The following is a 17,296-nucleotide window of genomic DNA, read 5'->3' as shown; positions in this document are numbered from 1 at the left end:
TCTTAGAAGAAAGACTCTTCTTTTGATACACTTCCACCAGGAAGTTGGCCAAGTCCTGTGTTGAGGGATAAAGCGGCTTTATCCCCTTGGACAAGGCGAAGGTGGCCCAAGCTCTCCAGCGTAAGTCGTAGAGCTGATTAGTTGATCGCCTCCTAGCGTTCAAGGAAAACTCTACTGAACTCTTGTGCAATCCTAGTGCAAGCAGTTTGGAGCGCACAAGAGCCATGCGGTCAAGCACAGACTCTCTGGACGTGGATGAGGGAGGCATGATCGAGGCTGGAGCAGACCTCCCCCGTCCAGATCCAGAGGTAGAGGGTCTACGTGGGTGAGACCGCGAAGATCTGGAAACCACGGAGCTGTTGGCCAGTAAGGCGCGACCAAAATCAGTCTTGGTCGTTCCTGCAGAAAATTTGCCAGCACCCTCGGAATCAGAGATGTCGGGGGATAGGCGTAAGCATCGAGGAGCCTCCACAAGAGAGTGAATGCGTCCAAGTGGAACGCATTCGTGTCTCGAAAGGGGCTGACGTACCTGGGAAGCCGAGCGCTGAATCGAGTTGCGAACAGATCGATCAGAGGACGGTCCCACCTTGCCCACAGACGCTGTAGAACGTTGTGAGCGATGGTCCATTCTGTGGAGAGAACCTGATCGCCCCGACTGAGAATGTCGGCCAGGGCATTCAGTTTCCCCGGAACGAACTGGACTGACATCCGGACCTGATTGGTCTGGCACCAGAGCAGAATCTCCTCCGCCAACAGGGAGAGGGACCGAGAATTGGTGCCCCCCTGGTGGCGAAGGTAAGCTAAGCATGTGGTGTTGTTGTCCCCGTTGAAAATCAGAGGGGCCAAGGACAGGCCGAATGGGAGGGCCCGAAACTCGAACACTGTGCCCTCCCAAACGAACCGGAGCAGATGTCGGTACCCCGGGGCCACCAGGATGTGGAAGTAAGCATCCTGGAGGTCCCAGACATGGCCCAATCGTTTGGCCGGATGGCCAACCGGACCGACGAAGGGGTTTCCATCTTGAACTTGCACCTGTGAAGGTACAAGTTCAAGGTGGAGAGGTCCAACACCGGCCTGAACCGGCCGTCCTTTTTGGGGACGGTGAACAGGCGGGAGCAGAACCCCGGAGAAGGCTGAGAAAGGGGGTAGACCGCCTTCTCGACCAACAAGTTCACCTCGTCCTGAAGAGCCTGCCATCTGGCAGGGTCTCGAGGAGGGGGGAACGTCAATGGTAGAGCGGACAATGGAGGTTGTGACGACAGCGGTAGAGAAAACCCCGACCACACCACCCTCAAGAAAAACTGGTTGGAGACCAGTCTGCCCCACATGCAGCGGGCCCGAAAAGGGAACCGACGGACGAAAGAGGGGCAACTTGAGAGGGCGTCAACGTAGGGCCGGGACTCACTGAAAATTCTGCTGGCGGGCAGGCGCAGGCTTGCGACCACCCCCCCTGGTGGTGCTGCTTCACCTTACCTGTCTGAGCACCCTTCGTCTTGCTTGGGAACGCGACAGGCGCCTGAGAGGAGGAAGAAGGAGGCAGTGAAACTGGCTTCTTCTTCTTCTGAGGCTGGGAGCTGGAGGTGACTGTAGCACTTCTCTTACTCCCCGCCGCCGTCGCCGAAGCAGCGAGGCCAACCATCAGAGAATCAGTGTTCCTCTGGCGTGTGGACTCCACCACAGAACGAACAGTGTCCGGATGAAAGAGGGAAGAAGGCTGAGGAAACGTGTTCCTCAGACTCTTCCTCATATCCGGAGGCACTATAGAAGTAGCCAGAAAATGATCACGGAACAGGGCCAACAAGTGGACCCGTGTTCCAATGGCCAATTCTGCCGCAGACGTCACGCACGGCATGCAAAGCCCGATCCACTCGAACCGTGTCAAGGACCCGAGTGGAATCGGACTCTGCCCGATCGGGAGGGTTCAACAGTGTGGACAGCGTGCTCATCCATGTCAAGGCCTGTGATTGGGCCTCGACTGTGGAAGAAACGGTGGCCTCAAGATTGTGGAACGAAGCAGAGCTCAGTTCCACCTTCTTGACCGAAGGCACCTCCCCAACGAACACATCACCGTCAGCCCCACCCTAAACACTCAAAGTCTGGAAAGGGAGAGTTCGAGAGTCAAAGGAAAAAGGGAGGGACGAAACAGATTGGACACGAGGAAACAGTGGAGGTGCGCCTCCCGAAGGAAAGCACGGCACTGAACCCACGTCCTCCCAAGGAACATAGGTCGCGTTTGCACGTGAATCTGTACTCCTCAGGCGATGTGCTGCCGCTTCCACCGTAGCACTAAGACTAGGGTGGAACGTGAATTGCCGGCGGCCGGATCGTTCATAAAACGAGCCGCCGGCAGACGCGGCGTGTGCCTCCCGCGCCCGGGCCGAAGAGGGCGTCTCAGGGAAGGCCGTCCTGAAACTGTTCAAACGTCCTTCTAGCTGTGCGAGGGCGAGCCTCCTGCCTCTCGTCCTCAGACCCCGGGTCCACGTCCTGTGTGTCAACACTAGACGACAGACGCTTAAGAGAGGCATCCGTGGCGTCAAGACGCCGCGTGATGTCTGTCATGTACTGTTGGAAAGTACGAAGCATAGCTTCGGAAGTTCCATCAGAAACCGGCAAGAGTAGAGGATCAGTGTTAACCTCAGGGCGACCCTGATCCTCCTCCCTATCGTCCTCCGACTCACTCTCCTCTTCACTTCCCGACAACTCCTCAAAAGCAGGAGTGTAGGGAGCTTGAGGGGGAAGAGCCGAAAGCGATGAAGCAGGCTGTGAAGAAACGCCCACAGAAGCAAGAGGCCGCGAAGACCCCTGCCCCAAAGACGAAACGTCTCCAGCAGCCGAAGGGGGAGAAAAACAAAAACCCTGCGACTGTTGGGTCAGCCCAGCCAACGAACCCCCGCCATTTATAGACTGAACAGGAACCCATCGAGTCTGATCAGAAAAGAAATGGTCCGGTCCGGTCGGGGGTGCTGATCCGGTCCGGTGGTCCGGTACGGTCCCGTACCATCCGGAGGTCCCGTTCGGCACCGAACCATCCGTACCCACAGAAGTGTTCGGGTGGTTAGGTCCGGACGTGGACATACCGTACCATCCGGACCCGTAGGTCCGGTGGTCCGGTATGGTCCGGTTCGGTGCCAGACCATCCAGACCAACAGAGGTGGTCGGGTGATCCGGCACCGGAAAATCCGGCCCGTAGGTCCGGTACCATCCGGAGGTCCCGTTCGGCACCGAATCATCGGTACCCACAGAAGTGTTCGGGTGGTTCGGTCCGGACGTGGACATACCGTACCATCCGGACCCGTAGGTCCGGTGGTCCGGTTCGGTGCCAGACCATCCGGACCAACAGAGGTGGTCGGGTGGACCGGACCGATCCGGTCCGGTAGGGTGGTCCGGTCCGGTGGTCCGGTCCCGTACCATCCGGAGGTCCCGTTCGGCACCGAACCATCCGTACCCACAGAAGTGTTCGGGTGGTTCGGTCCGGACGTGGACATACCGTACCATCCGGACCCGTAAGTCCGGTGGTCCGGTATGGTCCGGTTCGGTGCCAGACCATCCGGACCAACAGAGGTGGTCGGGAGGTCCGGTCCGGACCGGACCACCGGTCCGGTACCGGACCATCCGGAGGTCCCGTTCGGCACCGAACCATCCGTACCCACAGAAGTGTTCGGGTGGCTCGGTCCGGACGTGGACATACCGTACCATCCGGACCTGTAGGTCCGGTGGTCCGGTTCGGTGCCAGACCATCCGGACCAACAGAGGTGGTCGGGTGGTCCGGACCGATCCGGTAGGGTGGTCCGGTGTTCCGGTCCGGTGGTCCGGTCCCGTACCATCCGGAGGTCCCGTTCGGCACCGAACCATCCGTACCCACAGAAGTGTTCGGGTGGTTCGGTCCGGACGTGGACACACCGTACCATCCGGACCCGTAAGTCCGGTATGGTCCGGTTCGGTGCCAGACCATCCGGACCAACAGAGGTGGTCGGGTGGTCCGGTACCGGACCATCCGAACCCGTAGGTTCGGTCCGGTCCCGTAGCATCCGGAGGTCCCGTTCGGTACCGAACCATCCGTACCCACAGAAGTGTTCGGGTGGCTCGGTCCGGACGTGGACATACCGTACCATCCGGACCCGTAGGTCCGGTGGTCCGGCATGGTCCGGTTCGGTGCCAGACCACCCGGACCAACAGAGGTGGTCGAGTGGTCCGGTCCCGACCGGACCACTGGTCCGGTACCGTACCATCCGGACCCGTAGGTCCGGGGGTCCTGTCCCGTACCATGGGTCCCGTTCGGACCAAACCCGAAGGTCAAGTCCAGTCGGGACCCGTGGGTCCGGTTCGATCCCGACCCGTAAGCCTGGAACATTCCGGACCCTTGGTCCGGACCATCCGTCACCCGAACACCAGACGCTAAAGAATGGCGTGGGGTCAAGATGGTCCGGTCGGAGGTGTCGGTCTGAGCAACAGAAACGATGTTCCCGTCGCCCTGACCATTCGACAGAAGTACCACGTTCTGTCGAACACCTCCACGTCCAGTAACTAGTCGGCCGGAGCGTTTCAAGAGGGACAGCCACCAGTCACACGGACGTCAGAGGGAACCGTAGTAGCAGTGGTCGTAGGCACGAAGCCTGAAACCCCTGCCCCCACAGGACCGCCCTGAACGGGGTCAATTCGCATCCCAACCCCAGCGGGGAGGGAATTCAGAGACCCCGTCATCTCCTCCGATCTCCCCCCCCATGAGTCCGAAACTACTGTCGAAACAGCAGTAGACGACCCAGCGAGGGAGTTCAGAGGAGGACCCATGTCCCTCCTGGCTTCCACAGCGGTGGAAACCGAGGAGGGCACAGGAGAGGCACCGGAAAAGGAAGATTTTAATGCCAACTGCACCCGGTGTTCCCAGGCGGTCACCCATCCAAGTACTAACCGGGCCCGACGTTGCTTAACTTCGGTGATCGGACGAGAACCGGTGCTTTCAACGTGGTATGGCCGTTGGCTGTCAAAACCTGAGTCTCTCCAGTAGCCCCTAGATCGGATTCACCAACCCCCAAAGAGGGTTGGGAATCGACCTGCCCCCGGATTCGAGCCAGGGAGGAGAAGGAAACCTTCCCCCCAGGCTCGAAACCGGGAGGAGCTGAAGCCTGAGACTGAGGGCCGGACAACGGCGTCGAAGGGGGGGAAGCCTGTTCCACTGAAGGAGAAGGAGAAAGAAGCTTTTTCTTTCCCCTCGACCTTCCCCGAACCTTCGACGGCGCAGCCCCGCCCGAAGTCCCAGGCTCAAGCCCAGCCTGTTTGAGCAAGCTCGCATTGAGCTTGCTCAAACAGGCTTTCTCCGCCCTCCCTCGCCGCAAACGCAAAGCGTTTGGGGAGGGAGAGTCGGAGCGCCGAAAGGTCCCCTTCTCCGTGCGCAAAACATGACGCTGGGCGCCCGGAGAAGGGTTGCCCCCGGCAGACTCTGGTTCCGTAGAACCAGAGCCCAAAACAGGACGAGACATCCTACCTCGCCCTGTACGTACCCTTAAAGACCGAGAATTAACAAAATTCAAAGAAAATTTAGGTCAATACTCAAGTGAATGCGGCGAAACGAGAAGCAGACGACCGGTCACCACGAAGTAGGACGGGAGGCACGCCGAGTCCGCCACACAAAAACGGAGGCACAAGTTGAAGGAAACACAACGTAGCCTCAAGCCAGAAGTGGAATAACACACAATAATCCAACAGGTGATAGTCCACACAGAAAAGAAGCCTCTTAGTCCAAAATAATCCGGGAGCGTAGCAGAAACACAGCCGTCTGACACGCGCGAAAAAAGAAAGAGGACGCGCCACCTACATCCTGTAAGGGGGAAGCACTCGGACAGTGCTTGGGATCCACGGTGGCGCATGGTTATGGGAGATAATTGTACCCACTCAGCGTTTTGTCCAATTTTTTTTCGGCCTATAATAGATAATGTGCAAGAATAGTACTGTCGAGGTAAGTGTTATATTGACTGTTTAAGTTAAGATCTACTTACCACCACACCCACAGGGAAGCTGGCAGGACGTCCAAGATACCGTCTGGGGGTGCTTGCCATCCCCCCGCTGGTTGTTTCTTTTCCGACTGATAAGGATACAGGTAATAACCCATGTCTGAAACAAAAACAAACCCGAGATAATAAAAAGCTATGGTAGATAGACTCACCTTGGTAATACATGTACTAATAAACCATTCAACCATTTTGGCTTTATGTTCACAGTTTTTCCAAGGTCTGAAGAGATATTCCATTGTAGAAGTGACCTTTAACATTTAATGAATCACTACTTTGTAGTATGACTTCCTAATTGCTCAGGGTAGTTCAACATTCTAAAAGCAGAAAAGGCAGAAAAATATCAACGCATAATAGATGGACGTTATGTGCAGTTCGTTTCAGAGTGGAAGCAATATAGCCACTTTTTTCACCGAGGACTTTTTTTCTATTACCCAAGTTAGAAGGTTTTCTTTTCGCCTGTTGTCTTTCTTCTTCTTTGGTGTTTTTTGGTCAAATGTAAAAGCACATTGCAACTCAAGTAATATTTTAGGGAGAAATAGAGAAATGTTTGTTGTTGTTATCTTCTTTTTTTGTCTTTTGTTGTTGTGGTTATTTGTTCGTCGTTTGTCTTTTTCTGTAAAATGTATCCGCGGGTGCTTTTGTTACTGCTTTTCGCCATACTTTGTTTAACCTATGGTTCACCTCTTTACGCTTGTCTGTATTACTGGTAGGGAATTCACAAACTTGTTTCTTTTTGAAGTGAGCAATCACCACACACATAAACAGAGACACTAAATACATTTCCAAACCCCAGACATGCTCAACATAACCTGCTAAACAAGTATAATAAATATATCTTGATGTACATTAATTAGAAGAACAAGCACATTTTTTTCTGTACTTTGTAATAATTATGCTATTTGTGGAAAAGAGAAAAAGAAAAAAAAGCTAGGTTCCTCCTGAAAATAGTACCACGCTGATAATGCAGTTACACCATTAACGATACAAGCACACATCCATATATATAGACATTACAAAATACATTCGTTTTTGGTTGACATTTAGAAAATGTGCATGTGATTTTTGTGTCTTGTCTACGATTAAACGTTCCAATCAATAACCTTTTTTATCTTTCAATTCTTGGTGGTTTCTTTTAACCTTAAAAGTCTGTCTGTTTCAGATTTTACACAGAAAGAGGCTAATTACACACAAAAATATGCATAATCTTACCAAACGGATAGTCCTCATTCCAGACAGTGAGGGCTGTGTCAGAGTCTCTCTCGTCTGCATTATTATGTTGCTGACCTAGCAAGGGCACCTCAGGAGGGATGTTTCCTCCAAAGATAGGAGTTTGGTCCTTGTCTGCAAAAGATCGGAAAATGAGTTGCTCAAGTTACTTCCTTTTTCATACAATGGAACCCCCCTTTTCTGACTAAAAAAAATCTGCAACCCCCCTTTTCTGACTAAAAAAAATCTGCAACCCCCCTTTTCTGACTACAAAAAATCGGCAACCCCCCTTTTCTGACTACAAAAAATCGGCAACCCCCCTTTTCTGACTACAAAAAATCGGCAACCCCCCTTTTCTGACTACAAAAAATCGGCAACCCCCTTTTTCCGACTACAAAAAATCGGCAATCCCCCTTTTCTGACTACAAAAAATCGGCAAACCCCCCTTTTCTGACTACAAAAAATCGGCAACCCCCCTTTTCTGACTACAAAAAATCTGCAATCCCCCTTTTCTGACTACAAAAAATCTGCAATCCCCCTTTTCTGACTACAAAAAATCGGCAACCCCCCTTTTCTGACTACAACAAATCTGCAATCCCCCTTTTCTGACTACAAAAAATCTGCAATCCCCCTTTTCTGACTACAAAAAATCGGCAACCCCCCTTTTCTGACTACAAAAAATCGGCAACCCCCCTTTTCTGACTAAAAAAAATCTGCAACCCCCCTTTTCTGACTAAAAAAAATCTGCAACCCCCCTTTTCTGACTAAAAAAAATCGGCAACCCCCCTTTTCTGACTACAAAAAATCGGCAATCCCCCTTTTCTGACTACAAAAAATCGGCAAACCCCCCTTTTCTGACTACAAAAAATCTGCGTCTTAAAAATCTGTCTTATAATCTTAAAATTTGGGTCTTAAAACGGAGATAAATTAACAGAGGTGATGAACAAAAATGTGAAAAAGCAACATCTTAAAAGGGGTGAACGTAAATTTGGGGTCATGAAAGGGGGTTCCCCATGTATATTTATCGCAGAGAATGCCCAACACACACATTCAATGTGTTATTTTTGTACGCAATAAAAGAAGTAAACTTTCCTTTTTCAATCAGCCTTCTTCTTTCCTTCAGGTCTTTGCATCAAATTAAATGAGAACTTGTTATTTTCAACCCAAAGTTTGAATTTCACATCTCAAGAGGTAAATGGTCACATAAAAAATACATCAAATACATTTGAGAAAGTATTTGATTTTTTCTCTTACTTCCTGTTTGTGCTTTTTTCCTTTGTTTGTTATTTCATTATATTCCATACTGAAAAGACAGTACTTACAAAATAAGCCCCATATCCTCAACTACTGGTTTTCAAACTAACTACAGCAACAAATTGAACATTGCAAAAGTGCCTACTTCTCATGATGTATGGCCGCCATGAGACACGAGGCATACTGTCAATTTCATCCAGACGGGCATTCTGACTGCGAGACCATGGCACATCTTGCTTACAGCTATCAGGGCCTGCTTCCTGTGTTTGCACGTATACCTGCCTCTGATGGGTTCCTGAAACCAATGAATGCAAGAATTTTCAGTGAACTGCAGAAATATAGCTGGTTACCACTTAAACAACTGAAAAAACATTTTCACCAAGTTTACCACTTCAAAAAGACCATACCCATTTTTAATACTGGAGCTCAAAGCTGTCACATATGTGACAGTCAATAGTTTTCAACACGCTTGAACACTGGTGCCATGTAGACTATAACAAAGACACGTTGAGTCAATTCTGATCATCTAACTTTTGTGTGTGGTACAAACAACCTTCCCCACTGAGTCTTTCAGATCTCTAAAAGCGCATTTCTGTCAATCTGTCATGAGCTTGTTCAAGGATGAACAGGTTTCTAACTTTTCAGGCTAAAAGACAAAAGTTAAAATTGGTTCTCGTTCAGAAAGGCAGCCTTGTTCACAGAGGGAATTCAAAATATTGAACTTAACTCATTGTCTCCCAAGTACGTACACACTCATATGGCTCTATCTGACCTGGTACAGATATATCCATACACACAGTCACTTCAGTCGCTTCCTGTAACGTCGATCTAACGCCTGCATTCCATCGTGTTGATACACAGTTACTACAATTCTGAGTGACCTACTGCAGCACAGCTGGTCTCAGCTAAAAAAAAACTTGGTCAACATAGGTGGGGTAGAAAGTGTTAAAAGCATAAAGTTATGACAGTGTATGAAAAGGCCCTTTTCGATGGCATTGCGCACACAACCCACCAGCTGAAATCGGCTTCTGTGATGTAATCCCACGATCAACAACTAGTGGGAATCCAGAGAGATACATAAACACATTGGTGAGAGCTTACCAACATAGAGAAGAGGATCTCCCCTGAAAAAGTGATGTGGCTGGCCTCCTGAAGACAGAGCTGGCACAATCTTGGTGTCAAACAGGCTGACCACCTCCAGCTTGCCATGGTGCAAAATCCACGCCTTGGCTACAGGGCTGCTGAACTGAAACGTCAAGCACAAAACCTGGATCAGCAACACACAGATAGATATGTGATAGCCAATCAGACAGACATAATAACATGCACGCACGCACACACACACTTCAACTAGGCCGTAAATAATAATGGTTTATATGTGAACTGTAGGTTTTTGTTTCTGTAATAAAACCATCCCTACTTTGTCAATCACAACAATCAAACCTGATTTTGCTCTGAAAGTTTTAACAAACTCCACATGACTTCTACAAAAACACTGACGCAAAGTTAATTTCAATTAAGTATCAAAATCACCTTGTAACCAAGATGCACAAACATAAACATGTACTTGAAAAAACATACACTGTCTAGACCAACTTTTCAGAGGAAACAGTCACATATATTTCAGGCACTAAGGCAAGGTATGAGGAAGGGGGGGCGGAGGGGGGGTCCAGGGATATTGTTACGCTTGAGCAAAACACTGACACTTCTGTCAATTGGAAATGTTGCTGCCATTTTTTTCACGGTTGGGGAAAGGTGGCCATAAAGTTACGAAAATTGCAGACTCTTTCATGGTAATTTTCGCACATTTGGCCATTCTAGCAACTTTCTTGGTGGTCGGAGTCGGTTTCACTAACCTTAGTTGACCATGAGATCTGTGAGGGGTCCTCTCGTTTTAACCCAAAGACCTGGCCGTCAGACACCAGAACCTTGATCATTTGCTTCAGCTCCTCTTCATCCAGTCTCCGTGTTTCATCATCTGCAAGTACAACCAAGAGTGGTACAGACAAGGTGAATGTCATCCAAATATGAAGATCAGATGTATGACCGTTTTTCACCACCCTGCCATTTTTTTCTCTCAGAAAACAACTGAGAGGAATGGCACACTTTTGAGTTCATGAATTACTACGTATTGCAATTTGCACATAATGAGAAAACCATTTTGTTCCACGCCACTCACCTCTACCAATTCCCAACTCTCTTCTTTCTTTCTGTCACCCAAAAGTCAATCACTTTTTTGATTCTCTCATTAACCCTACAGTACTTTAATTCCTGGCTCCTCTCTACTAATCAAGAACAGCGCCATGCAAAACTGAACAAAATGATCATAAAACAACTTTGTAGCTGCATCAACGCTCAGCCCATTGTCCACAAAAAGCACACACATTTCATCTGCATGAGGACAGCACCAGAAGGAACAAAACAGGCCATTCTTGCATGAAAACTTCAAAGCAACAGCGTTTAATCTGAAAGATATATTTAACATGCAGAAGTAACAATGGAATTTCTTCATGAACTACACATTGCAAATTTCACTATTTAAGTAACATAAAAAGCATGCATCATGCTCAGTACCTGACGGAGTACAGTTGACAAGAGTGACATCTTCATCACTAAACTCCAAAGTATCTCCCTGCTCGAGTCCAGGCTTTTCTTTCTTGGACTCTACGAACAGCAAATCATGCTGCCCCACACTAAAATTCCACCTGCAACACATAGCCTTAGCAGATAAGATCACAGATTTATAATAATAATAGCAAGGGCACCGATTTGTAAAACAAAAAAACTATAACAAGAATTATGCTCCAGCATGCATTAAATGCAATAAATTACGCACACGCACAGACACCAAAATTAACATTTCATTTCCTGTTGTCAGTGCTTTATAAATCTTAAACAACCTTCACAAGCAAGCTCAAACAAATTTACAAAACGCTTACAAATGACAAACCCATAATGTTTAATTACTGTTATACAAGTACTATTCAAAGTGGATACAGACAACAACAAAAACTGAAGATTTACCTTGCTACCTGTGTGTACCCCCGCCTCATACAAAGAAAAGACATCAAATCTAATAGACTAGCAGCTCCTGGAGAGCAGCAAGCAGAGGAACAAATAAACAGAAGGAGACGAGAAATAAACATATAATTAAACGCAAAAACGAAAGGAGAAGACATTTGAACACTAGAACTCCATCAGAAACGCCTGACAGTAAAATCAATGTATTTTTCTAGCACAATTTCTTTAAAGACTCACTTTTCACTTCCTGAATTGACATCAACGGCCCTGACAGTCTTCAAGTTGCGTGTAATGACCATCATATCTCCATTGCCGTTACCTGCTTCACTAGTCTCTGAACAACCTGCTGTTGTGCACTTGTACAGCATCTGAAAAATGAGCCTTTTATTTACTTTGAAGGTTCAGTAAGCCACTACCCTTTTTTCAGGTTTTTTTACCACCCTGCATGCGTGTATTTCGGTTTTCTAAGCACGGATACTTTAGCTGTGAACTTTGGGTCTTTATTGTGCATATGCACTCACAAGGGGATGTTTGGACACTGAGGAGAGTCCGCACAAAGTTGACCCTGGGAAATAAATCGAACTTGTTTCAAAGTAAGCGTGCTACAGCTGAGCCATTCCCTGCCAGGTGTGTGTGTTAGTAGCATGTGAAACTGTATGCGCACGCATGTGTGTGTTTCTGCATGTTTCATGAAAGAAAACATCAGCACGATCTCACCTGTCCGGTTTCCAGATCAATTCCATAGCTGCCGACATCTTTGCCCCCAACCATGACATAGTTGTCACTGAGCCGTATGGATGAAGACAGGAGAGTTTCTGCAGTCATGGGCATCTCCTTCACTTCCTCTCCATTGAATTCATACAAACCACCATCCAGTGACGGAATCAGTCTGGTTGGTACGCCATCCTTTGTCACCTGCAATCAGATCAGGAACCTGTTACGACTTTGTCTGTGGACTGTCCACATCATGCAAAATTATTCAAAATGTAATACATATCAGGCAACTATTTTCTGTGGTTTGCAGAGGATGGCAGTAACATCGAAAAGACCACTTACAAGGGAAAAGAGAAAACTATCTAAACCAATGGTTCTTTTTTGAATTTTTTCTGATCCCTGTATTTAAAATAATGGGAGTGAGATGATGGATTAAGGCTAGCCCAAAAATTAAATAAATGTTTTTTTGCCTTGCACCATCAAAAATATTTAACTGACCTATCCAGTGAATTGTGTTTTTGTTGGTTTTGGTGGTGGTGGTGGGGGGGGGGGGGGGGGAGGGCAGAGTAGTTTTGATCTGTTCTTTACCACATTTTTGCCTGAGCCTTCAATGAAGGTAAAAGCAACCAAAGGGTCTAGGGAATTCGGTAGACCAGGATTCAAACCAATCACCTCTGGATTCTGAGATCCAAGCTCTACTTACTGAGCTATCCTGGCTCCTGGTCAACGAGGAAAAAGAAAAGTTCAGTCGAATCTGCCTTTGCGATCGATCACCTCTCTAAAGTGACCGCTTACCCACAACAACCACTCCGAAGGATCCCACGCCCCAAACGATGTTTTTCTTCTATTGATACATGTACATTTCACCAGCAACCACATGTCATTAAGTGTCAATAACCACCAATTTGTGACCCTCCACCACGATATGAGTCGCATGTCACCTTTGCATGATTTTCATATTTGTACATTTTCCTAAAGAGTTTTTTATGCTCTATCCAGTGGTGAAAACCGTTTTAGAAAAGAGCAAAAACTGTTTGAGTTATAAGCCTGTGACTAAGGTGACCCTCACACCGTTACCAGACACTCCCCGGACTTATATTAAGCCTAGCGCAGAACCGCGCGAGGTGACATGCGACTCATTTCGTGGTGGAGGGTCACAATTTTGGTCAGTCCTTTGGGTGGTTGTAACAGACAGTGCCAATTGTACTTGTAGTTGTATTGCTCGCAACAGACCCTGCGCACAAATGTGTACACCAACATTAAAGTATTCAAAGGAAACAAAACTGACCTGAATGTTACTGATACTGGAGGAGAGAAGAGGGCGGTCATCAGGTTTGACTGACCACAGGATCTGACCCTTGTCCCTCATGTCCAGCGCTGACACTGCTCCATCAATGGTGCTCACCATAAGCAGGAAGCTGTCGAATAGTTGAAGCAGAAACATCACTTACACATTTCTTAAACCAAACTTTTACTTTTTACAAAAATACATACATCATGTGTACAACTTTTTCAATGATCAAGCATGGTATAGTTCTATAGAGCTGAAATAGTTTTTCCCTGGAAATATGCCAGAAGTTCAAGGAGATTTGGTGCACCGGAAAATGTATGACTTTTGAACACTTTTTTCTGTTCTTCTCTTGAAGCAATTAAACAACACATCTCCAACTTAAAGTGTCAGTTTTAGAGTAACTGAAGGTGAGGCGATGGTATTTAGGACTGGACAAAAATCGAGAAGGAGGTGTGGAGATAGCGGATGTGGGCGGGGCATAGAAGGAAGGAGGGAGGGGGGTGTTGTAGTAGAGGTTTGGCGCCAAACGATTGTGGCAAGAGAGTGCCAGTGCATGTACGCTCAATAGCAAGCGGCAGAAGCATTGAAGTGCGCGCGTCGGCTATGTTTTTTTGTGTTTTACGTGTGAAATTATTTTGTGTTTAACTTGTGAGATCATGTCTAGAATAGAAGAACTTGAAGACTGGTGCAAGGAGTCAAACCTCCCTGCAGGGGTTATTAGTGTCCACATCAAAGAGGGGAGGGGGGTGTGGGGTGTGGGGTGTGTGTGTGTCAAGGAGTTTTAATGAATATATAGGGAAGTATTTCTACCTTTCCGAAAATCACTTCTTCCAACAAACTTTGCTGCTATTAAAACTGCAAGATTAAGAGACAGGGTTGATAAAGACTTATGATTGGATGAACAAGCCAACACCCACTTTCACTGTGTCGTAGGCAAAGTCAGATATACATTATATGTAGATATGTAAATTATAAGTGTGAAAAATTGAAAGGCAGACAGGAATTGGGGCGCATTCACATACATAATAGAAAGAAACAGCATAGTGTGTGTGTGTGTGTGTGTGTGTGTGTGTGAATATGTCAATCTGTGTGCGTGCGTGTGTGCGAGTGAACGTGTGTTTGCAACTTTTCTTGTATCATTTTCAATGTAACTGTCACTGTCCGTCGTGTCAGCTGTCCGCAAATCAAATCCTCCACCATGCACTCACTGGTCAGGGCTATTTCCCGAAGACGGACATGCGGGTGCAGGTGCGTTGGGAGCAGCACCCCACACAGACGATGCTGAGTCAAGTCCAGGAATGGTACTCGTCGCAGCCGCCTCTCTCTCGCCTGGCAATGCCGTGGTTCCACCTGCGCAGCTTACACATATGGCCGCCAGAGAAGCGATCACACGCACCAGCCTCGACGCCCATCCCCTTCTCCGGTTCCTGCCCATTGTAGATGGAGATCTTGGGCATCACTTGCTAAGTTTGTAAAAACTTGCATCAGCCTCATCAAGTTTTTGTCATCAGTGTATGTTGTGTTTACAAGCGAGTCTGTGAAGTTTGGCACCAGGCGATTGGTGCACACCACCGGAAGTGGCGACGTGAGAAACGTGTGCATCCACCTCACCACTTCCGGTGCAGTCATCGGAAAACCGTTATGCTAAAAATAGTTCGGACGCATCTTTTGCTCGAACATTCGGGACTTGTCTTGTGGTGAAACTGGCTCTGACCCTCAAATTCACAAACCTCAGTTGCAGGGTACTGTCATAGTTGTGATTAGTTTCACATCGTTTACCCATTTGTAATTAATGCTATTAGTGACGTACTTGGATACTAAACGACAGAAAACGCTTCTGCAACTTGCCGATAGAAACGAAAGTATTACACGAGTTGCTTCCCTTGCTCTTTCCCGTTCCAAAACTATTTTCGTCATACCAATAATATTACTACACGTATCCCAAAACTTGATCTATTCAAAGCCAGTCCGATATGTATTCTAGAAGCCTGTTGTGAAATTCTTTGCCTATATATTGTCATTATTGAGGGTGACTGTGACCATGAACTATTTCAAGAATCAACTTGACTGACTAGCCAAACACCTTCAAAACAGCGCGGTCTCGGAGGAACACTGACTGTCTCGATCATATTTTGGTCAAAAATACAAATAACGTATAATATTTAATATCTTATCTTCTCTTGTGTTAGAACATTTTCAACGCAGAAGCACCGATCACTGCCGGTTGCGGTTTCACACAAGTCACAACTTCAGGTCATGTCTCTGCACTGAAATCAGTAACTATGGCAATCCGTTTGTAAAGAAAATTACGTTTTTTCGTGCTGATCTAAATAATGAATTATTTAGCTAAATTATTCATTATTTAGCTAAATAATGCTTATTTAGCTAAATAATGCATTATTTACACAAAAGTAAAAAATGTGATTGTTGTAATTAAATACATTTTTTATTTACTAAACAAAGGCATGCATTATATAATAAAAAAAATCCATTATTTACTATATAATGCATTATATACTAAATAATGCATTATTTAGTATATAATGCATTATATATGTATATAATTCATTATATACGGATTGCCATAGTATACTAAATAATGCATTATACACGTATACAATGATTGCCTGTTATCTGGTGTTTTTCCATCATTGTTCAAAGCTGCACTTGTCAAACCACTTCTCAAAAAACCTAGTCTTGATGTCAATATTTTGAAGAACTATCGTCCTGTATCTAATTTATCATTCTTGTCCAAAGTTTTTGAAAAGGTAATTTTGAAGCAGCTATTGTCATATTTGAACACCCATGACTGATTTGATCTCGCACTCTCAGTCCGCTTATCGCCCTTCTCACTGTACTGAAACAGCCCTACTTAAAGTAATCAGTGACATTCTGTCTGCTCTGGATGGTGGTGATGTGTCAGTGCTTACCCTACTTGACCTTTCTGCAGCGTTCGACACAATTGACCATGTCACGCTTCTCCATAGACTTCAGACGCTGTACGGCATCTCCGGTCCACCGCTAGCATGGCTTGGGTCCTATCTCATTGGCAATACTCAGGCTGTGCTTGTCGATGGCCAGATGTCTGCTCAGTCCAGCCCCACTTTCTTTCGGTGTTCCTCAAGGTTCAGTACTCGGTACCATCCTTTTTATCATGTACACTAAGCCCCTCTCCACACGGATTCAAAACCATTCAGTCTTTTGCTGATGACACCCAGCTGTATAAACCCAGTCCCCCTGCAGAGACACATTCCGCCATCCAGACCATTCAGACATGCATCACTGATGTTAAATCTTGGATGGTCGATAACAAACTTAAGCTGAATGATGATAAGACTGAAGTCTTACTGTGCAAAAAAGAAGAACACTACATTTCCCTCTCCCCAACCTGTTTCTGTTCAAATAGGCAACACCGACATTCTTTTCTCACAATCAGCTAGAAACCTTGGATTCACCCTTTCATCTGACATGACCCTTAACAAACATATATCTTTAGTCTGTAGAGCAGCTTATTTTGAGCTTCGTAAGATCAGCACCATTCGCCACACACTCTCCTCTCAAACAACGAACACTCTTGTCTGTGCCTTTGTTCTTTCTAAACTTGACTACTGCAACTCTCTTCTCTCTGGCTGTCCTCTGTACCTCCTGCATAAACTACAAAAAGTCCAAAACTCGGCAGCACGCCTCATTCTGAAAGCACGAAAACGAGATCACGCAACACCACTTCTTCACACACTGCACTGGTTACCTATTCAAGCCCGCATTGACTACAAACTGTCCACACTCTGCTTTAACTTCTTTT

General features: G+C 46.9%; 1 protein-coding gene and 1 non-coding gene across 3 annotated transcripts in view; both read right to left on the bottom strand.

The window, feature by feature from the left end:
• Positions 1–15,065, bottom strand: part of LOC138982996 (eukaryotic translation initiation factor 2-alpha kinase 3-like) — a 387,290-nt gene extending 372,225 nt beyond the window's left edge. For both annotated transcript variants that reach the window (XR_011461032.1, XM_070356385.1), the window contains exons 1-10: positions 14,703–15,065; positions 13,492–13,621; positions 12,207–12,404; positions 11,727–11,857; positions 11,043–11,173; positions 10,325–10,446; positions 9,570–9,714; positions 8,614–8,763; positions 7,218–7,349; positions 5,994–6,108 (exon numbers count right to left, since the gene is read on the bottom strand). Coding sequence is in view for 1 of the 2 variants with exons in the window: in XM_070356385.1 (XP_070212486.1) it covers positions 5,994–6,108; positions 7,218–7,349; positions 8,614–8,763; positions 9,570–9,714; positions 10,325–10,446; positions 11,043–11,173; positions 11,727–11,857; positions 12,207–12,404; positions 13,492–13,621; positions 14,703–14,929 (1,481 nt within the window). In the remaining variant the exon portion in view is untranslated. The remainder of the gene's footprint in view (positions 1–5,993; positions 6,109–7,217; positions 7,350–8,613; positions 8,764–9,569; positions 9,715–10,324; positions 10,447–11,042; positions 11,174–11,726; positions 11,858–12,206; positions 12,405–13,491; positions 13,622–14,702) is intronic.
• LOC138983359 (5S ribosomal RNA) lies at positions 4,861–4,979 on the bottom strand. The gene has a single exon (XR_011461097.1). It is a non-coding gene; the product is annotated as a 5S ribosomal RNA (ribosomal RNA).
• Positions 15,066–17,296: the final 2,231 nt, after the last annotated feature.

The sequence above is a fragment of the Littorina saxatilis genome, linkage group LG12 (assembly GCF_037325665.1).
Source record: "Littorina saxatilis isolate snail1 linkage group LG12, US_GU_Lsax_2.0, whole genome shotgun sequence".
Lineage (NCBI taxonomy): Eukaryota > Metazoa > Mollusca > Gastropoda > Littorinimorpha > Littorinidae > Littorina > Littorina saxatilis.
This window is presented reverse-complemented; position numbering and strand designations above follow the sequence as displayed.